General features: G+C 38.2%; 3 protein-coding genes across 4 annotated transcripts; all 3 read left to right on the forward strand.

The window, feature by feature from the left end:
- The first annotated feature begins 9,147 nt into the window (after nucleotides 1-9,147).
- Nucleotides 9,148-12,681, forward strand: LOC137726697 (BAG family molecular chaperone regulator 1). The gene is made up of 4 exons (XM_068465633.2): nucleotides 9,148-9,507; nucleotides 10,042-10,298; nucleotides 11,675-11,821; nucleotides 12,349-12,681. Exons 1-4 carry the CDS (start codon nucleotides 9,279-9,281, stop codon nucleotides 12,511-12,513), a joined length of 798 nt encoding a protein of 265 aa, XP_068321734.2. The 5' UTR covers nucleotides 9,148-9,278; the 3' UTR covers nucleotides 12,514-12,681.
- A 978-nt stretch (nucleotides 12,682-13,659) lies between these two features.
- On the forward strand, nucleotides 13,660-16,019 carry LOC137726833 (pentatricopeptide repeat-containing protein At4g21065). The gene has a single exon (XM_068465790.2). The coding sequence runs from the start codon at nucleotides 13,791-13,793 to the stop codon at nucleotides 15,657-15,659; it is 1,869 nt and encodes a 622-aa protein (XP_068321891.2). The 5' UTR covers nucleotides 13,660-13,790; the 3' UTR covers nucleotides 15,660-16,019.
- Nucleotides 16,020-16,533: 514 nt separating this feature from the next.
- Nucleotides 16,534-22,144, forward strand: LOC137726971 (protein BREAST CANCER SUSCEPTIBILITY 1 homolog). Of its 2 annotated transcripts, XM_088693896.1 has the most exons (15): nucleotides 16,617-16,849; nucleotides 17,194-17,247; nucleotides 17,357-17,427; nucleotides 17,533-17,646; nucleotides 17,837-17,872; nucleotides 18,075-18,547; nucleotides 18,778-18,891; nucleotides 19,007-20,035; nucleotides 20,127-20,227; nucleotides 20,377-20,563; nucleotides 20,647-20,744; nucleotides 20,838-20,964; nucleotides 21,085-21,250; nucleotides 21,383-21,501; nucleotides 21,632-22,144. In XM_088693896.1, exons 1-15 carry the CDS (start codon nucleotides 16,791-16,793, stop codon nucleotides 21,986-21,988), a joined length of 3,105 nt encoding a protein of 1,034 aa, XP_088550022.1. In that variant the 5' UTR covers nucleotides 16,617-16,790; the 3' UTR covers nucleotides 21,989-22,144. The 2 variants fall into 2 exon arrangements, with proteins under 2 accessions (XP_088550023.1, XP_088550022.1); XM_088693897.1 differs by lacking the exon at nucleotides 17,837-17,872 and having other exon boundaries at nucleotides 16,534-16,849.
- Nucleotides 22,145-22,166: the final 22 nt, after the last annotated feature.

Consider the following 22,166-nt stretch of genomic DNA (forward strand, 5'->3'; position numbering starts at 1 on the left):
AAAGTTATTAAATGCAAGTGAACTTCACTCTGAATCTCGAATATCAAGTATAGGGGAATTTTGTCTCAAACAAAATTAGACAGACACCTATTGTATATTTGTGTCTACAAATGTGAATCATTATATTCATATTTTTGAACAGAGATTGCTGGAAAGGAATTGGCACGTAGTTCTTATATGTTTAAGTGGTGACCTTCTCAGGCCTCTTCCAAGTGACCATTTCACGATCAAAAGGGTTGAATAAAGCTCTGTTGTGCCTTGGTCCGTTCGTTAGTGCGGAACCGAGATTCAGATTACAACCTCACCAAAATCACACACAGTTGAATAGTTTAAAATACAAGAAATAAAGACACCGAAAAATTTACGAGGTTCGGCAAAAACCTGCCTACGTCCTCGGAGAGATATTGCTCTTCACTATGAGAAAAACAGTACAAGTTACACATGAGTTAAATCGACATAACCCAATCCCATAACCCTTGTACACCCACTCACAGAATTTTCCCAAGAGCCTCACTCTACCCCAAGAGTTCTTTCACAATAGATCTTTCACTCTAGCTCTCTTGATTTCTCTCACCCATGCCCATGGTAGAGCCAAATGCTCACCATCTCTTTGGATGCTTTACATCTCTTCCTTGGATGATTTCCCTTCCTCCATCCGTTCCTTTTAATACCTAGCCAAATAATTATGGCTTTGAAAAAAGCCACAAAACAAGGAGCAAAGTAAGTCACAAAACAAGCCACAAAACAAGCCACAAAACAAGGAAACATAATCCTCATCATGATGTTCCCTCATCAATATTGTTTTGTTTCCTAGCCTAATTTGGCCACTATCCAACAAGCTCTGATTGCTATATCACTGCGTTTAAACTTCACATTCTACTCTTCAAACGTGAAGCTCTGAATAGTGAACCCATAAACAATAAGAGCAAACAGCAGATCCATATGAATGAAAAAACACAGACAACAGACTATGTAAACCCTTCAGCACGCAGAAAGTGCACCGCATACGGAGTCCAATACAAGCTCTACCGCAAAATGAATAAATATAAATTTGGAATATTTAATTATTTTCAAGTTTATATGTATACTTAAAACATCATGTTTCTTGTTTCTCTCTAAACCTTAGGGGGTGTAGTTAAACTTGGATTAATAAAAGACGTTTCAAAGCGAAGGGAACATTAACGAAGGGATAAGTTAATATCATCCAATACATCATTTTGAGAAAACTCAAATATATCGGTGCCAACGAGTATTCCAACAATCAATATTTGTGCGTCCAAAGCATCACGGGCAGATGTAGAAAACTACCATATCTGTGTGAAAAACAGATACCATGCATCAATTAACAGCAACAAACACACAAGTAGCAAAAACAATCGAAAAATTGAAACTTCTCGTCGTCGAAGCTGTTGAAACTTACTCTTCGATCAAACCAAACCAATAACAGAAAACATGAACAACGGAAGCACACTTTATTGATTGAATAAAGGAATACAAGAAAACTCACACATACAAATAGTTTTCTTGTCACATAAGTCTCTCACACACTATATCCACATTAACTATACCCTAACGTTAAGGACCCTTTTTATACTAAATCAAAACCTAATCCAAACTGAGTTGGAATCCTAAACCTATCTGAAACTTGCGTCCAAGTTTCCCATACCTATTACAATTAGAACTCCCACACCAGTTAGGAACCCTTCTCGGATTCTATACCAACTTCTAACAAACTCCACCTTGGTAAGAACTCCGCCTCGAGACTTCTTCTGCTTCCATCGCTCCACCATTTTCAAGTATCAAACCTGTCTTACATGCACCAAACCCAGACAATGACTGAATTTTGATGCACCAACCACCTTTGTTAACATATCTGCAGGATTATCAGCTGAAACAATTTTCTTTACAAGAATCTCGCCTTCAGCTATAATCTCCCGAACAAAATGATATCTTACATCTATATGTTTGGTTCTTGCATGATGCACTTGATACTTCGCCAAGTAAATAGCAATTTGACTATCACAATGCACATCTATCTTGCGCTGTTTAACTCCCAAATCTGCTATTAATCCCAGTGTCCAAATAGCTTCCTTAATTGCTTCTGCCATTGCCATATATTCAGCTTCTGTAGTTGATAAAGCAACAGTTGGTTGTAGAATTGATCTCCAACATATAGGACCATTCGCCATGGTAAACACATATCCTGTGGTAGATCTTCTTTTGTCTAAGTCACTAGCAAAATCAGAATCTACATATCCAATAGAGAACTTCTCGATTCCTTTATCATTCCGCTCAAAACAAATTCCCGTGCTCCTTGTTCCATGCAAATATCGCAGTATCCATCGAGCAGCTTCCCAATGCATTTTTCCAGGATTATGCATAAATCTACTTACTAATCCAACTGCATGAGCAATATCAGGTCGAGTACACACCATGGCATACATCAACCCTCCAACCAAACTAGAATAAGGAATGTCCTTCATCTTAGTCCTTTCTTCATCAAACTTAGGGCATAACTGCGTGCTCATCTTGAAGTGAGAGGCCAGAGGTGTACTTACAGGTTTGGTTTCATCACGGATGCCAAACTTGTGTAGCAATCTTTCCACATACTGTTTCTGTGATAAACACACCAGCCCTTTCTTTCTATCTCGTGTGATTTCCATCCCCAAAATTTTCTTTGCTTCGCCAAGATCTTTCATCTCAAACTCATTTTGCATCTGAGTTTTGAGTTTTGAGATTTCTGTTTGATCACTAGAGGCAATGAGCATATCATCTACATAAATCAGTAAATATACATATGTACCTTCCCTTGTTTTCTTGTGATATACACAGTGATCGTATTGGCTCCTAGTGTAGCCAAAATCCTTCATAACCTTGTCGAACCTCAAGTACCATTGCCTCGGTGATTGCTTCAAACCATATAGAGATTTGTTGAGCTTGCATACTAGATTCTCCTTTCCTTTCTCTTTGTATCCTTCTGGTTGACATATGTAAATTTCTTCAGACAAATTTCCATGCAGAAACGCAGTTTTTACGTCCAATTGTACTAATTCGAGATCGAACTGTGCCACCAGTGCTAGGAGGATTCGAATGGATGAATGTTTCACCACGGGAGAGAAGATTTCATTGTAATCTATTCCCTCTTTCTGAGCGTAGCCTTTTGCTACTAATCTGGCTTTAAACCTTACTGAACTTGCATTATTTATTCCATCTTTCTTTGCATACACCCATTTGCATCCAATGGCCTTTCTTCCCTTAGGTAGCTCCACCAGGTCCCAAGTTTTGTTCTTCTTTAGTGACAACATCTCATCATCCATAGCTTCATGCCAATTTTTAGCTTCTTTACTCCTTGATGCTTCTGTGAAATCTGTAGGGATGTCTACTTCGATTACTGTCAATGCGTAGGCTATACAGGAGACGCAATCTTTGAATTTAGCAGGAAGCCCAACCTCCCTTTTTCCTTTTCTCTTGGCGATACACTCTTCTTGATCTGGTACATCATTAATCATACTGTCCTCTTCTTGCTTTTCTTCTTGATCGACACTGATTTGATCCTCATTGTCGTGTTTGTCTTCATCTCTTGAATGTTTAGTTTGTTCTTTTGCTAGCTCCACCTCTTGCACAATCTTTCGATCTTCTCTTAGTTGCATATGGGTTTCATTAAACGTCATATTTCTGCTTATTACAACCTTCTTGAGTTCTGTACTCCACAATCTGAATCCCTTGACGCCACTGTTAAACCCTAGAAAGATAGCCTTCCTTGCTCTCGGGTCTAATTTATTTTCTTTCACATGGTAATATGCATCACACCCGAATACCCTTAGTCTGTCATAATCTTGAGCAATTTGTCCTGACCATACTTCCATTGGAGTCTTTCCGTTTAAGGCTGAAGAAGGAAGACGATTTAGAATGTGACATGCATAACTCAATGCTTTTGCCCAAAAACGTTTATGCAGTTTTGCTTGTGACAGCATACATCTGACCTTTTCTAACAGTGTTCGATTCAACCGTTCTGCAATTCCGTTCTGCTAAGGAGTTTCTCTAACACTGAAATGTCGTGTTATACCTTCCTTTTTGCAGGTTTCAAAGAAGGGATCAGACGTATACTTTCCCCCATTATCACTTCTTAAGACTTTCAATTTTTTCTCAGTCTTCCTTTCGACTGTGTTTTTCCATTCTAAGAAAATATCCAGCACCTCATGTTTGTGCTTCATCATATAAATCCATGCTCTTCGTGAGTAATCATCAATGAAGGATACGAACCATCTCTTTCCTCCTAGGGATTCATTCTTCGCAGGCCCCCAGACATCTGAGTGTACATAATCCAGGATTCCCTCCGTTTGATGTATTGCCGTGCCAAAACTTACTTTGGTTTGTTTGCCAAGGATGCAATGTTCACAAAAATCGATCTTCCCACTTTTGGCTCCCTCTAGGACCCCTTGTTTAATCAATCCTTGCAATGCCTTGTTTCCCACGTGCCCTAGCCTCATATGCCATAGACAAGATGTATCTGATTGATCACTTGCTGCTACCATAGCCATCGGAGATTCAATAGTGGTGCCTTCTAACAAATAAAGCAAACCCCTTCTTGGCGCTTTCATTATCACTAATGCTCCTCTTGCAACCTTTAATGTTTGTTTTTCTGAGTAGAATTTACAATCTTGATCTTCAAGAGTTCCAAGCGAGATTAAATTCTTCTTAAGATTTGGGACATATCTCACCCCTTGTAGCTCTCGGACTACACCATCATGGTGTCTGATTTTAACACTACCAATTCCTTTCGTTGCACATGGATTATCATCCCCCATATATACCATTCCAGTGAGGGTCTTAAACGAAGAAAACCAATGACGTTGAGAGGTTATATGATGCGTGCATCCAGTATCAAGCACCCAGTGATTCATATAATTTATTCCGTCTAATGCAGTTAGGGCACAGACGAAATCTTCATTGTTAGCCTCGACAATGTTTGCCTCTGAGTCTTCATATTTCTTCTCTTTGTTCTTGGCTCTGATTTTGGGACAATCCTTTTTCCAGTGCCCTTTCTCATGACAGAAGGCGCACTCATCTTTATCGAGAAACTTTCTGTTGCTTGAGGCACCTCTCAAACGAGACTTGCCTTTCTTCTTAAATGCTGGTTTTCTTTCCTTTGATCTTCCTCTTACCATTAGTGCTTCGGAATTGTTTCTCTCTTGTCTGTCTAAATTGCGGACTTCATGATTCATCACTGCGCTTGAGATTTCATCAAACTTAAGAGTTTCTCTACCATAAATCCATGTCGTAACAAACGACTCGTAAGATTCAGGTAGGGAATTCATCAGAATCAACGCTTTATCTTCATCTTTGATCGTCTCTTCTAGATTCAGAAGTTCAACAATCATCTTGTTAAATTCTTCAAGATGGTCAATCATCTTAGTTCCTTCCTTGTACTGAAAACGATACAATTTACTCTTAAGATAAAGTCTATTTTCTGCACTCTTCTTCAAGTACTTCGATTCCAACGTATCCCATAGTTCTCTAGCTGATGAGATATTCATTACACCATATTTTTGTGCTTTTCCAAGACATAGTCTAATCGTGGAACATGCATGTGCATTCAGCCGCTGCCATTCCTCCTTCTTCATTGTTATAGGCATGTCTTCAAGCACCACCAGTAAACCTTGTTGAATCAGTACATCCTTTACTTCGCACTGCCACATAGCGAAGTTATTTGTCCCAATGAATTTCTCGATCTCAAACCGAGCACTTTGCACCGAAGTCTTGGTTACCTCAGTACCCCTATCATCTCCACTTTCAGTTTTTGTCATCGTTTTGATTTGACCACGCAACCTAAAGCTCTAGATACCACTTGTTGAAACTTACTCTTCGATCAAACCAAACCAATAACAGAAAACATGAACAACGGAAGCACACTTTATTGATTGAATAAAGGAATACAAGAAAACTCACACATACAAATAGTTTTCTTGTCACATAAGTCTCTCACACACTATATCCACATTAACTATACCCTAACGTTAAGGACCCTTTTTATACTAAATCAAAACCTAATCCAAACTGAGTTGGAATCCTAAACCTATCTGAAACTTGCGTCCAAGTTTCCCATACCTATTACAATTAGAACTCCCACACCAGTTAGGAACCCTTCTCGGATTCTATACCAACTTCTAACAGAAGCTTCTTCTTACCACTTCCAAACCCTTGGCTTCAACATCCATTTGTTTAGTGACACTTACACATTAAAGTTCCAGCCAACTTCCTCTATCAAGTCACAAGACTTGAAAAAAAAGAATGTGAATTCAGCAGCTATCAAGCCTTTTAGCCTACGCCCAATGATCGAAAACACGAAGCCAAAATGCATAAAACGTAAAATCAAACCTTCAAAACAAAACCGATGTCTCATGCGATTATATTACGGGCTTTATATTTACGTCTTGGCTACAAATCAGTAAGCCCATGAGATTATATTATTTTTCTCCCTTTCTCTCCATGGAGAGCAACGTACATGACGCACGTCAAATATATGATGAAGAATTAGTTTGCCTACAAACTCTAGATATCATAGAGTTCGTCTTCGTATATCATCAAGTTCAAATTCAATACATCTGAATTGTTCATTGGACGAGTAATAAACTTTTTGAGTGTTCCTTGATAAGTGTAGACATCAAATAGAGTGTGAGTGTGTGCCATGTCAGCTAAATATAGTTGAGAATTGTTAGTAGTTAGCTGAGTTGTTAAAAGTTAGTTAGAGGTGAGCTGTCTAAGTGTAAAATGCTATATATAGCATATCTTGTAAACATTTACATTTTACGAAACGCAATCTGAAAAGTCACAGCCATTTCTTTCATTCCTCTCTCTCTCTCTCTCTCTCTCTCTCTCTGTGCAATTCTTCATTTTCTTCATCTGATTCATATTAGTTAATATTCCTTAACAATGGTATCACTAAAAATAAAACTTAGCTAGACGAGAAAATCTCTAGTGTATCTTGCTCTTCAAGCATTAACAAATTTATAATGAAAAATCTTATTACTAGGTGATATTAGAACTATAAAATCTTTGAGGATCGTTATTAACAATGTTATTATAACTTTTCCAATCTAAAAAATTTTTGGTGAAAAAATTGAGGAAGAGGAAAGGCTACTCATTTCAAGGTCAGAGCATATCATAAATCTTTTAGAGGAATTACTGAGGGGCTCTTAGCCTCTTAATTTGTTGATACATATCGCTTAACATAAGGGGTTGCTGACAACAAAACTCAAATCTAAACCTTAGTTTAACAAATAAAACAATGTTTACCAACTTAATCAACTCTCAGTACCAGCTTATCCTAGTAAGAGTTGGTTTGTATGCTTATCATATTTCCCATTTTTCCAATTGAAAGCCAAGTGAAGAAAATATCTAGGAACAATTATTCAACAAACCCAACTTTTGTCGTTCTCACCCAGAAATAGGTGACCCATCAACGTCAGCTAATTTTTTTGGGACCTGGTTTCTTTACCCTCTCAATTTTCATACACTCTTGTCCCTTTCTATTTGTGCGGTCACGGTTAAGCCACGTCAACATTTTATATTACTATTGTTTTTTGTCTTATTATTTCTATAAAAAAAATCAATATAAAATATTGACGTGGTTTAACCGTGATCGCATAAAATAAAAAATGATGCAAGTGTATATAAATTGAAAGGACAGAGAAGCCGGGTCTATTTTTTTGCTAATAAAACTACAACTATTTCATAAAATTATTACCATAAAGAAACACAAATTTGCGTTTAATCTACTACAAAGAATCATTTATCGTCGATCTTTCTCATGACTTTGTATTACCAGTTTGAAATGTTATGGTGTCGGTGGAATTATTTTCGTAAAAAACATGATGACTGGTGAGATTTATTTTTTACTCTAAATTTCACCTCTTTCACTTATAATTGTATGCATCATTTGCATTGTGGGTATTTTAAATGTGGTGTGAGACACTGCAGACTTAACGAAATATAGTACTTACCCCCTCAACAATTAGTTTGAATTTCGATTCTTACTCATTCCTCAAAAAAATAAAATTACATTAAGATCACGTTTAATTACACTAAGATCATGTTTAAGTATTACAAATAATAAGCTATTTCATCATATAATCTACCTATGGATGCAAAAATTAAGGCTCAAGCAACGAGCCACTTCAATGCATCTTAAAAATACGGGAGTGGGGCTAAAATATACCAACATGAACGAGCCACTGCTAAGGAACATGGAGTGAGATACTGGGACTTGGAGCTCAAGCTTTTTATGCCTATAAAAGGCCTAGAATCCCACCCAAATGTGGAAGGGGAAAAGAGAAAAGAATGAGATCGTTCTATATTTTACAAGCATCCTGAACAAACATTGACTTAGCATTGGAGTGTTTTATTTCAGGCCTCCCTCTTTCCTCATTGATAGCAAATGAAAATAATGTCTAAAACTTTACAGCTTGTTGAAGATTACTTGTTGATGGAGAATTATAGTGACCGAATTTTTCCGCTCCAACACTACCACAATTGTATGGAGTTTTCAGCCATCGACTGACCACCCTCCCTCACATAAAGTCACAAAGAAACATTAGGGTTCGTCAAGGGCTTAGTCACTTCTGTTTTAATCTCACTGATAAGTTGTTAACCCTTAATTGTCCCTTCATAATACAAATTAGTACAACTCTAAGCAACAATATTTGGCATATTTGAAACTTAACATTCATTCTCTACCTTTGGATCGAACGACTTCAACTCCATCCTACGGTTCTGATCCTCTCTCATCCACAATTTTTCCACCATCCGAAACTCACACCCGTCAGTTTCTAGGTCCCACATAACTTCAAGGGCAAACCTTTTCCTCCAAAGAAAACGAAACCAAGGTGGACCCATCACAGTGAAACCCAATTACTACTGTCCACGTGTCAACGGTAAACGATAAAACTGGACAACTTGTTTTCACTTATCGTGGATCGTTCCTTCGACTGTCGGCAAAGTTCTCTCACTGCTTAGCTGTCACTCCACACAACCCTGACGCGCCCCGACAGGTGTCACTTTCCCATTCGCAAAGCAATCCTCCCATGGGATCCGAATCCTTCCCGTCATGTGTTCGAACCAAAAACCACACTATATAAACCCCCACACATACGACACCCTGTTCGTGTCGGCAGAAAACAGCGCATTAATTCAAGCCGTCGAGAGATATTTTCCCGAGAAAACCCCGCGCCGTCTGAGCTTTTCCCGGAAAATTTCAGCCGAATTTCCCTAACCAAAAAATGATGAAGCGGAGGTCCAATGCAAACGGCAGAGCGCGGGATAGCGCCAACAATACGACGCCGTCCTCGACGTCGGTCGACGAGGAAGTTGCGTGGGAAATGAGGCCCGGAGGAATGCTGGTGCAGAAGAGGGGTGAGAAATCGGACGCTCCGGCTCCGAATTTGCGGCTTCGGATTGCTTTCGGTGCTCTCCGTTACGAGATCTCGGCCAGTGCTCAGTCCACATTCGGTAAAAATGACATTGATTTACCGTTTCGTATTCTTTTATTTATTTATTTATTTTTGCTTTCTGTTTGGCTTCCAAGAAAATGGGGGTAAAAATAAGAATTATCATAGCATTTTCTCGCTAACCAAACACAATACTAATGATCACTAAAGCTTATGTTACTTTGATCGTATTCCAAGTTAATTACTCAATGTCATGCATTTAATTTGTCAACATATAATTGTGTGTGGTTGACTTGTAATGCAATGGATCGTTTTATGAACAATTTGGAGAACAAAGTTGATTACATGCATTGACGTTGGCGGAGCATTGCTGTGATTGTATTCCAAGCTAATTGTCATGCTTTGAACTTTTAAGTATAAGATCGTTCGACGATTGACTTTAAAATACCCTCACAGTAATATCTCCAACTTTATAATCTGGAGGGGAAAAAATATTAGATTACTCCACTTGCAATGTTGGTGGCGGAGGGTGGTGGTGAACTGTGAGGGTAAAGTGGTAAATTGACGTGGAAATTGACTGAACCAAACTCTACAGGGGAGTTGAAGAAGGTTCTTACGGCAGAGACGGGGTTACAGCCTGGCGAGCAGAGGCTGCTATTCAGAGGAAAAGAGCGAGAAAACGGCGAGTACTTGGACATGTGCGGAGTCAAAGACCGGTCAAAAGTCGTACTGGTGGAGGACCCAGCGAGCATCGAGAGGAGGGCCGTTGAGATGCGTAGGAATGCCAAGATCCAGGCCGCACATCGCGCCATACTGGACGTGTCCAGGGAGGTTGACAAGCTTGCGGAGCAGGTGAGCAAAAACCCAAACTTCCACTTGGTCATTTGATCACTGTTCACTTTTGTTTTTGTAATGTGTGTTTTTGGGTGGTACAAAAGTAGTGTGGAGTAAGGTCAGCCGTTAGATTCGAAGTGTGATGATTCGTCAAAAGTGGGTGAGACAGCTGGGTTTGGGTGTAGAATCTTGACCGTTAAGTTGGGGTTTAGAGGGGTCCCTAAGATTGATTAAAATGATTAGAGAGGTCATTTAAACAGAAGATAAATGTTAAAAAGACTTTCATTAAATAAGACTTTTTATGGGCTTTTTGTAACCGTACAGTTTAACGTTAATTCTCATGCCAACATTATAAAATATTGTGCTAAAAATATAAAACAGTAGAGTTCCACTTTTGTGAGAGTTTCCTTAGCATTTTTCTAAACAGAACTTGCTTTGTGGGGCATCTCAGAGTAGAAAATTTATATGCAACTAACACATTAATGTGGTGGTATTCTAAACAATTGATGGAATAACCTGTGAGAAAATTAAAAGTTATGAATACCCATGATAAACTTAAAATAAAATCATATTAGTATGTTGGACCTCACAGTTTCATATAAGTTTCTCTCCATTAAGCATAGATTTGAAAACACGATACAGTCATTAAGCGGTGATTTGGTGAATGCCCAGTTGAAATTTGTGAGTGAACCACTGGTTGGTTGGTGCGGTTGTTAAATCATGTAATTAAATTGGTAAATATGGTTTGGAAGTTTGTATTACATTACAAGCTTCAGATTGGTTTGGTGTTGAATCTTCTTACAAGTATAAAGTTTTGACTTTGATGTGCATCTCCCACTCTTAGTTATATAATTATAAATCAGTTGAACTGTCCATTGTATCGGGGTACGTCTGCCTGAACCTTACAGGTTACTCTTTTACCATAAATACCATGGTGTACATTCATATTGTACCAAACCCATAATAGGATTCCGTTTTGTGGGGTGTGAGACAACTGGTCGATTAGTTGTCTCAAACGGAATTAAGAAGTTTTTCTTAAATTGCGTCTCTCTAAGGATTCATATGATGGATTTTTCATAGTGTTTCGAAGTATCAGATACTTCAGACTTTTAATTGTTAGATCTTTAGTCAAAAACATAAAAATCAAAATTTGACAGTTGAATTTCGAAGTATTCTATACTCTGGAGCATCATAAAAATTTTGTAGGGCAACTTTAGGGAATCTCAATGTATTGACTTTTTAACGTAAAAATGTAGTTTTTTGTTAAAGTAAACAGTACTAGAAGCTTTTCGTTAAAGTTTCATTCTTCTTTTATCACCAACCATGCATGCATACGTTTAACTATGGATAATTAACAAAATGAATATTAAATATTCTATTTTCGCCTTCTACAGGTCTCTGCAATTGAAAAATCCATCTCAAATGGAGTCAAAGTACCAGAACTTCAGATAACTACACTAATTGAGATGCTCATGAGACTAGCAATCAAGCTGGACAACATTTCTGCAGAAGGAGATGCTTCTGCTCAGAAGAATCTGCAGGTAATAATATGCTAGTGATCGTTAAGTCAAGGCTTTGGCTGCATATGTTGGTTAGGTCTACGGCGGAGCAGTGTGCTGACGTGTTGCAGTAGTTTAAATACAAGGAAAACTAATGAAAAGAGTTTGAAAATTTTGAGTTTTAATGATAATGACAAAATAAAAGGTAAAGTGAATAGTTTCATGATTGACTTATTAGTGTAAAAATGTGGTTTTTCGTTAAAGTGAACAGTACCTTGAACTTTTTGTTAAAAATCCCTTAAATATATATGGAGAGGGATCCCCGGATCCCTTCCACTTAATCCTTTTCATTAAATAATTCGAGCCCTTGAAATTTGATACAATGACTAAAGTTTAGAGTAGGTATTTGTTTGTAGCCGTTGAATCAAATTTCAAATGTCCGGATTGTTTGATGAGGATGATTAGGTGGAAAGGATCTGGAGATGATCCGTTTTCAATAAATATAGTCTTTGTCAATAAAAAAGGCTTTAACCAAAAAGGAGTTTTAATTTAGAAGTTGCTTTTTCCAGGGCAAGAGGGTGCAGAAATGTGTTGAAGGTCTGGATGTACTGAAGATATCAAATGCAAAGGTGAAGCCTGTTGTGGTGACAACCAAATGGGAGCCTGTTGTGACAACCAAGTGGGAGACTTTTGACCCTCCTGCAACCACAGCTCAATGGGAGTTCTTCGACTGAACTTCGACGATCACTGCGACTTTTTTTCTTCATCTTCTTCGCTCGTTCGTTTTATGTAATTAGCTCGAGATCGGGACATGGCGAGCTACCTGTACTTATAGCTTCTTCTTCCATATGGACATCGCCAATAAGTGTTGGTAATGAAAAGTCACATACAGTTTAGATAAATGTAGTTTTGTCGCAGCACTTTGATATTTCTACTTTGCCTGAATGTTGTGGACATGCAATTTTCTCCATGAAGGCGTGGTTTTTAGTCCAAATCAATATTCTGAGTATGACCAAGAGAATATAATGTTTTTTTTATGACGTGTGATTACAACTATCACGTAATGATCTCTTGTATTTTGTTTTCATTTGAAAGCATACTAGATCGGATTGTGAGAATGTAAAGAAATGTCTGATAGCAAAAAGTTTCGAGGAACATGAATGCAAAGATGGTACTTCCTGTATTTGACCCCACATTGGTCTCATTGGCCTCACCCGATACGAGAACTGTTCTAATCAAATATTCCTGTCAAAGTTATTGCCCAATTACAACTTCATATTTAAATCTAAACTACTTATTAATATAACATTTTTTGTCAACTAAAACTCTAAAAAATATCATCAAATTGAATAAAAATATATATCATATCAAAATTAGAAATTAAATAAAAAATTAAATAAATTTATTCTATTCTCCCTAATGCACACTCGAGGGTGTGCACAACGGCTGTAGGTTTGCTATCTCCAATTCAGTGTCTCTTTTGTGTCTCTAATTAAGTTATAGTTGATGGTTTTACACATGTCAAATTTTGAGAAAAAAGATACGAAAAAGACACTGAATTGGGAACAACAGACATGTGGCCCTTAAGTGACGTGTCAAAAGAAATGCAAAGCGAGACGGAATATTTCTAACAGTAATTAATGGCGTTAGGTTACTTTTAACGGCATATTCTAGCATGACATATTTGAGCTTTATCGTTTTTAGCATGATTTAATATACGAGTACGTATAATATTTTTGGAAAGTCTACAGGTTTTACATAGAGGGGTTATTACTTGGTGTTGGAATGGTTTAGAAAACTTTGTTTTTGCCCACTCACGTTTTTATTTTTTGCCCCTCCAGATTTTAAATAGCGAGAATGTGGGTGACGAAAGAGGAGAGATGTAGTTGGAAACAGCGAATCTGTGGCCTCTACTTCCGCACTTTATATTCACCGCATTGGGTACAAATGGTATGTTAGACCTATCGTTGAAGCAAGATGAACCCCTTTTTTCTCACACAAACATGATCTAATGCTTCCAAAGCATTCCACACTCATCCACCCATCTTTTGCACATAAATTCTCAACAACCTCGACTCACAACCCCAAAACCCACTTCTCTACCTTTGCACCCTCCTCGCAAACTTCCCCACAAAACCCAATTGGTCACCTTCTCCAAAAATGCATTGCTCTCCTGCAATGCTGTGCATCCTCCAATTCCAAACTGAAGCAAATCCATGGCTTCTCCATAAGGCATGGGGTACCACTCAGCAATCCAGACATGGGCAAACACCTCATCTTCTTCATAGTCTCTCTCTGCGCCCCAATTTCCTATGCACACCAAATATTTTCCCAAATAGAAAACCCCAATGTGTTCACATGGAATACCATGATCAGAGGCTATGCTGAGTGTCAGAACCCAGCTCCTGTCATCCAACTTTACCACCAGATGCATCAAAGTTCCGTGCAACCTGATACACACACTTACCCTTTTCTTTTGAAGGCCGTGGCTAAGTTGATGGATGTTGGAGAGGGTGAGAAGATACATTCTGTTGTCGTAAGAAATGGGTTTGAGTCATTGGTGTTTGTTAAGAATGCATTGCTTCATGTCTATGCCTGTTGTGGGCATGTTGAGAGTGCACACAAGATGTTTGAATCAATGTCTGAGAGGGACCTTGTGGCTTGGAATTCTGTGATTAATGGGTTTGCTTTAAACGGGAGGCCGAACGAGGCTCTGACGATTTTCAGGGATATGAATTTGGAAGGTGTTGAGCCGGATGGGTTCACCATGGTTAGCTTGTTATCTGCTTGTGCTGAGATTGGGACTTTGGCTTTGGGTAGGAGGATCCATGTGTATATGTTGAAGGTGGGATTGACTGGGAATTCACATGCTACGAATGCCCTGCTGGATCTCTATGCAAAGTGTGGAAGCATTAGAGAGGCGCAGAAGGTGTTTGAAGCGATGGACGAAAGGAGTGTGGTTTCTTGGACTGCATTAGTTGTTGGGTTGGCTGTTAATGGGTTTGGTATGGAAGCACTTGAGCTTTTCAAGGAGTTGAAAGGAGAGGAATTGGTGCCCACTGAGATCACTTTTGTCGGCGTATTGTATGCCTGCAGCCATTGTGGGATGGTTGATGAAGGCTTTGAGTACTTTCGAATGATGAGAGAGGAGTATGGAATTGCACCGAGAATAGAACATTATGGTTGTATGGTTGATTTGTTAGGCAGGGCAGGCTTAGTGAAACGAGCATATGAATACATTATGAACATGCCCATGAAGCCGAATGCTGTTATTTGGAGGACCTTATTAGGAGCGTGCACGATACACGGGCAGTTGGCTCTTGGGGAGATTGCAAGAGCACGCATCCGCGAGTTAGAGCCTGGACACAGTGGGGATTATGTACTCCTCTCCAATCTCTACGCATCTGAACACCGTTGGTCAGACGTCCAAAAGGTCAGGAGGACGATGCTTAGTGAAGGGGTGAGGAAAACTCCCGGATATAGTATTGTTGAGCTGAGGAATTGTATTTATGAGTTCACTATGGGTGGCAGATCTCATCCACAAAGTGAAGAGATATACGCAATGCTAGCAGAAATCACGCGATTGTTGAAACCGAAAGGGTACGTGCCACATACGGCAAATGTTCTTGCGGACATAGAGGAGGAGGAGAAAGAAAATGCTTTGTCGTATCATAGTGAAAAGATTGCAGTTGCCTTTATGCTCCTAAATACTGCATCAGGGATCCCGATTAGGATTTGGAAGAACTTGAGAGTTTGCGCAGATTGTCATCTTGCATTTAAACTCATATCGAAGGTTTATGATCGGGAGATAGTTGTGAGGGATCGTAGTCGGTTTCACCATTTCAGAGATGGTTCGTGTTCTTGTAGAGATTACTGGTAACTTTTGCAGCAAGTTGTTTCATATTTGCCAACCTCGAACGATAACGAGCATGTTTACGTGAGATTTGGCATAGTACGGGTCATAGTATAAGTGGACATGATATATTATTCATTGCCCATCCAATCAGTGGCGGATTCAAGATTCAAATCTTGAAGGGTCTCAATGTTAAAGGTTCTAGTTTTTAGATAGAAACAAATAGGGAAGCGTGCAAAAACAATTCAGTTTATTTACCGAGACATTTTGCTGAACACTTAGTTTGTTGTTGTCAGCCGAACCAAGTTGCGTACTTGTCAACACATATTGACATATGTCTAAACAATTTGATGAGTGCTATTGAGAGAGTTTGAAAAGTGTTGTCAATGCAACATGTGAGATACATTTCTTCAATCATCGTGTGAGCACAAAAAGGAATCATCGTGTGAGCACAAAAAGGACATGTACCAAACATTTGGAGGGTCCTCAAAAAATCTTCACATGTATATTTCTCAGACTCTATGTGATCTTAAGACCACCTAAGTCCCAACATGCAACTGCCACTACATCTATTAATATTAGGACAAATGGTGTATAGCTTGCGTTTCAAGTACACTGATCAAATTAGTACAAAGTTTGTGCTAAATCTTTTGTTTGATACGCCCTTTAAATTTCTTTTGGCTAAAGAAAAAAGTTTACTAAATAATGTTGCAAATATTTACATAATTTTTTTTTTTTTGTCTAGCATTGGAGAGATTTTTCAATGTGACCGGTACATGAGATGATACACCACATATCATTATATAAATGGTGAGATATGTATGTTAAAAAGTTAATAATTTAAAAAATAAAATTTCTCACCACTTACATAAAATCACATGATTACCATCTATATTCCGTCATAATAAAAAATTTCTCCTGGCGCTGAAAGAAGTAAAAATAAAAACATGGCATATAAATCCGTGAAGCCAAACGAGCCCTAACGTTGAAAATTTTGAAAACCCGCCAAAGGGCATTAGCTTGGGATATTTTGGCGGCTTAAAATTCAAAACGCAAAGCTTCGAAACGAAGCTTCATCTTCCTCAACATATAAAAAGAAGGTTAGATCTCCCGCTGCGTTCAATCAATCTCTCTGATCAAAACAAATAGCAAAGGAAAATGGAGACTCCTCCGCCCCACCTCGAGAAAATGGGCAGAGAACTCAAGTGCCCCATCTGGTATCCTCTCTCTCTCTCTCTATATATCCAAACACTTCGATTATTTGTATTAAGATTTGTTTGTTTTGATGGGAAAGTCGTAGGAAAATTATGGGGAAAAACCCAAATAAATGATACCCAGTTTGTGCACTTTGATTTCTGTTTATTTGTGTTTTACGAGAAATTTAAAGAACCCATTTGAATAAAGCTAAATTTTTGTATTGAAATGTAATTATATTTAAATGCATACTAATTTTCTCGGCAGCCAAACAGACCCTTTACATGATTTTGTCTAGAATTCGTTTAAAGATTTGAAATTTCTCTTCACTCCGCTAATGGGTTCGATTTTCCCATCTGTTTTGCAGTTTGAGTCTACTGAGTTCTGCGGTTTCACTCAATTGCAATCATCTCTTCTGCAAGTAATCTCCTCCTTCATTGCTATTCGCATATGGATGTTAGGTTTTATTTGGCTGTATAATACTTGGAATATGCCTAAACTTATTGAGAGTGTTTGCTCATTCTTTACAGCGCTTGCATTGTGAAGTCGATGAAATCGGGTTCCAATTGTCCTGTTTGTAAAATTCCATATCGGCGTAGGGGTATGAATCATGAATCATGATGTTTTTATTATTATGCTGAACTGTTAAGAGGGTACGATTGTTTTATGTGCAATCCATCATTCTTATCAATAATTTTTGTTTTAGAGGTTCGCCCGGCTCCTCACATGGATAATTTGGTTAGTATTTACAAGAGCATGGAAGATGCTTCGGGAATTAATATATTTGTCACTCAGAATGCACCCTCAACTAAATCATCAGGTATCATTTATGTAAACGCGTATGCAATAGTTTCATTTGCAATTTGCATACACGTTTAGTGTAATCAAAGAATCAATACCATCATTTTATTTACTGGGATTTCAGTTTTGTTCCATCTGTTCATAGTGCAATTGTTAGTTCATAAAATGTGTTCAAATGTTGTTCTAACTTTTATTTTTGTAAACGACAGAGGAGATACGATGCAGCACAACAGTACTGTTGAATTGTATGTCGACATGCACTTTTGATATATCAGTCCGGAATTATTTACGTTGTCAGTAGAGTACAAGATATTGACAACACTTGCAACACTTGATTATATCCTATCATGTTAAGATACACTTCTAGGTGTTTTACATTTTGGTTTTACATGTCCTATAGTTTGACTAATGCACTTTTTTGTTTTCATTTGGATTGCTTTATTACAGACGGAAAACAGCAAGCTGAAGATGATTTTAGCCATGGCGAGCATGATCTTCCCGAGTTTCAGGATAGAGCTCAGAAACAGAAAACCATAAGAGGAAAAGGATCCAGGAATGCTAAGGCCAACCTGAAAAGTTCTGGTTCTATTTCAATCAAACCTTCATTTCCAAACAAGAAAAGGGTTCAGGTTCCACAGTGTCCTATTTCAGAAACCCCAACTCGCCATCAAAAGTTAGAAGGTGATTTAATGGCTGATCGAGCTAAGCAGAGTTCAAAAACACTAAAGGAGAAGCCTGTTCTAAATGAAAAGGGAGAACCGGTGCTGTCACCTTTCTTTTGGTTGAATGACAAAGATGTAGAAAGTTTGAGTCAGTTTTCTGTCGGTGATCAACTTACCGATCTTCCATCTCCAAATGTTCCTGCATTCAGTGATATCAAAGACTCAGATGATGAAAACTCTGTTAGATTGACCCAACCGGTGAGTGTATAACCTGTTTTATACCTTTGAAATGATTTGTAATATTGCTTAATTGATATGGCAGTTATGCCAAATCATTGGGCTGGTTTATTTTTGTTTTTCATTTTAGACATGTGCTAGAGTTCTTTACTAAGCTGGCAAGTTTATATAATTTCACTCATCAGAGCAATTTAAAAAGTGCATTATTTATTTAGATGATGCCATAAAGTTTTCATGATAATCTCACGTAGGGGGAAGTGCACGGTACATCTTCTCATGCTGCAGATTTATTTGATAGTGAGATTTTTGAATGGACACAAATACCTTGCTCTCCTGAACTCTTCCCAAGTCCTCCTAAGATGCAGGTATCAGCTCATTTTCACCTCATATGTAATTCTCCCTTCTACAAATTCTAATATTGTTTAGTCCTCCAATATTGCACCAAAAATCACAGCTTTCACTAAAGGAACTGAAATGCAGGTTGGAGAGGATGACAACGATAGAGTTCAATTGAAGGAACTAAAAGAAGTTTCACAAAACAAGAAATCAGTTGAGCTTTCTGCTAAAAGTGCAAGGTCTAAAAGAAACAAAAAAAGTACTGGAAATATGGATTTTCTGCCAGATCTTCCAGCTGCTGGAACTAAAGCTGTTACTAATGAATCTGACAAGCGAGGTAGGAAGGCAAAGAATCTCACCAAAAGAAAGTGTGCTACAAGTCATACAGATCCAGGAACAGATATTAATGTCACTTTGAAGGGATCTGAGGTATTTTATGAAGGACAAGCATGTGAGAATTACGGTAGTTCTTTGGCCAAGACTCGCAAAAGAAGTAAGAAGGAACATTCATCTGTTGTTGTAACCAAGCCCACATCTGAAAATGTTCATGTCCTCTCTACCAGAGCTGATAGTCGAATTAATGGTGAAGAAAATGGGATAACTGCATCACCTACTTCATTGGGAAAGAATGCAGGCGGTGATGAACCATCCAGTAAGAAAGCTGGAAAAATGTGTAGGGAGGTCAATGACAAGAACAAGATTGACCGCCCAGTGAGGTCAAAAAAACAAAAGATGGTCTCCATGCAAAAGACAATGCTTGAGGCATCAGAAATACAGAAGCAAGCAAATAAGGATACTCCTACTGAGTTGTCTCTTATCAATCTTCCTACAGATGATAACCAGAAAGCCTCTGAATCCTGGAATAATTCCAGAAAATTTGCTAGAACAGCCAAGTTGGGTGATCAAGAACTGAAAAGGAACAAAAAGGTGAAAGTTTCTTCTGATGACAACTCAAAGGACGATACTTCTTTTGGGATTGGAGAAGGTCATGGGCATGTTAATGAAAATGGAAATCAACCTGCTGAGAAGAGCAAGGGAAATTGTAATGTTACAACTAATCAATCACCAGTGCAGAAGCTTCCTTCATTGACAAAGAATGTGGTCTTGAAGAGATGTGAAGCTATTCCTAGTAAAATCCAATGTGCTTTCTGTCTTTCATCAGAAGAATCAGAGGTATTTCTCACTTCCTTCCCTTTATATGCATATAAAGTTTAACTATACAATTCAAGGCTGACAATCATTACCGTCAAAACCTTAATTGCAGGCTACTGGAGAGATAGGTCACTACTATAATGGCAAGCCTGTTGCTGCGGATCACAATGGAGGACTCAAGGTTATACATGCACACAGGATCTGCGCTGAATGGTACAAATACACACACTCACAAACATATTCTAGCCAAGACGTGGTTATGTTTATGAGTAGATTTCTGTTTAACAAGACTGAAATTAATTTATTTATACAAGCATTTCTTTGGATACTCACAACTTATAAATGCTCAAAAATATGTGCAGGGCTCCCAATGTCTACTTTGAAGAAGATATTGCTATTAATCTTGAAGCTGAATTAACTAGGAGTCGAAAAATTAAATGTTCTTGCTGCGCAATTAAAGGAGCAGCTCTTGGGTGCTATGAGAAGAGTTGTCGTAGGAGCTTTCATGTCACCTGTGCAAAGTTGATGCCTCAATGTCTATGGGATACTGTATGTATAACAAAAGAAGTGCTATTTTCATTCACTGTTTTCATTTTCCATGCTGTATTCTAATTCCAAGTGTGTTGAATCAGGACAATTTTGTTATGTTATGCCCTCTTCATGCCTCCTCGAAGTTGCCAAATGAAAGTCCTGAATCTCAAGCAACGAGGAAGAAAAGCAATCCTAAAAAGTATGTACTTTTCCTCGAATATCTAAAGCTTAGCACATACAAACTCAGATTTTTTAAGATTCTCATTTATGCATTTTTCTTTCTCTATTATAGACAACCTAATGTTGAATGTCCTAAAGTTGCTGCTAAACAACACAGCAATACCCCTCCAGATCAGAAGTTTTGTGGACCGTCCAAGAAATTGGTTCTTTGTTGTTCATCCCTCACAAATGCAGAGAGGGTAAAAGAACTTCTTAGAGCGTTTTTTTTTTTTTTGTTTTTTGTTCATTTTTTTTCCTCATCCTTTGGAAATTGAAATGTTCTAAATAGTTTCACTAATCCTTGCTGGTTTGAACTGCAGGAGTTTGTCTCTGGATTTGAAAGATTATCTGGACTTACGGTTTTGAAGAATTGGGATTCTAATGTTACACATGTTATTGCGTCGACAGATGAAAATGGAGCATGCAGAAGGACCCTCAAAGTTTTGATGGGTATCTTGGAGGGGAAGTGGATCCTGAATGTGGAGTGTGAGTATTACTGTTCCTGTTTGAAATGTTCTCCCTCAAGCACTTGGACTATACAATTGTAAGGAGTATAGAAGCCTGAAATGAGCTATTTATATCTGATATATGTGCGTATTTGTCTGTCTGTTTGTGCAGGGATTAATGCTTGCACAGAGGCCATGAAACTAGTTGATGAGGAGCCTTATGAAATCAACGTCGACATTTATGGAATCAGGGATGGTCCTCGACTTGGTAGACTAAGGCTGCAGAACAAGGTTAGCTTTTCCTCGAGTTCAACTATCATAATGAAAAGATTAGATTTTCATGAATTCACCATATGCATTTGACCTTGTTGGGTACATAAACAGGTTACAAGCTTTTTTTAACGAACTGTTTTATATGCAGCAACCAAAGCTTTTTGATGGATTCAAGTTTTACTTCATGGGAGACTTTAAGCCTTCATACAAGGGGTATCTACAAGACCTTGTAATAGCTGCCGGAGGAACGATTCTGCAAAGAAAGCCTGTTCCAGAGGGCCCAAAAGCCTTGTCAGCCGGTTCCCCCAAATGTCAAACCTACATAATTTACAGCCTCGAGCTACCCGATCAATGTCATCGTAGCAAGAAGAGTACGATTTTCAACACTAGGCAGGCCGATGCAAAGGCTTTGGCCAGTTCCGCTGTAGCTGTGGCAGTGAGCAATTCATGGGTTTTGAACTCCATTGCTGCCTGCAAGTTACAAAATCTTTCTGATTTCGAATAGTATACATACTGCAGAAGTCCTGTAAATGTTTAGAACTTCTCCAGAATCCAGTTCTTATTTCAATTTAGTTACTTTGTGGTTCTTTTAAACTGTAAACATAAATGATTATGTAATACTTCGTTGCTTCCAATCAATTATGGCTTTCAATCGTTTCAATGTACAACTCCAAGTTTTGGGA

Source organism: Pyrus communis, chromosome 5, assembly GCF_041283825.1.
Source record: "Pyrus communis isolate YQ-2024b chromosome 5, ASM4128382v1, whole genome shotgun sequence".
NCBI lineage: Eukaryota > Viridiplantae > Streptophyta > Magnoliopsida > Rosales > Rosaceae > Pyrus > Pyrus communis.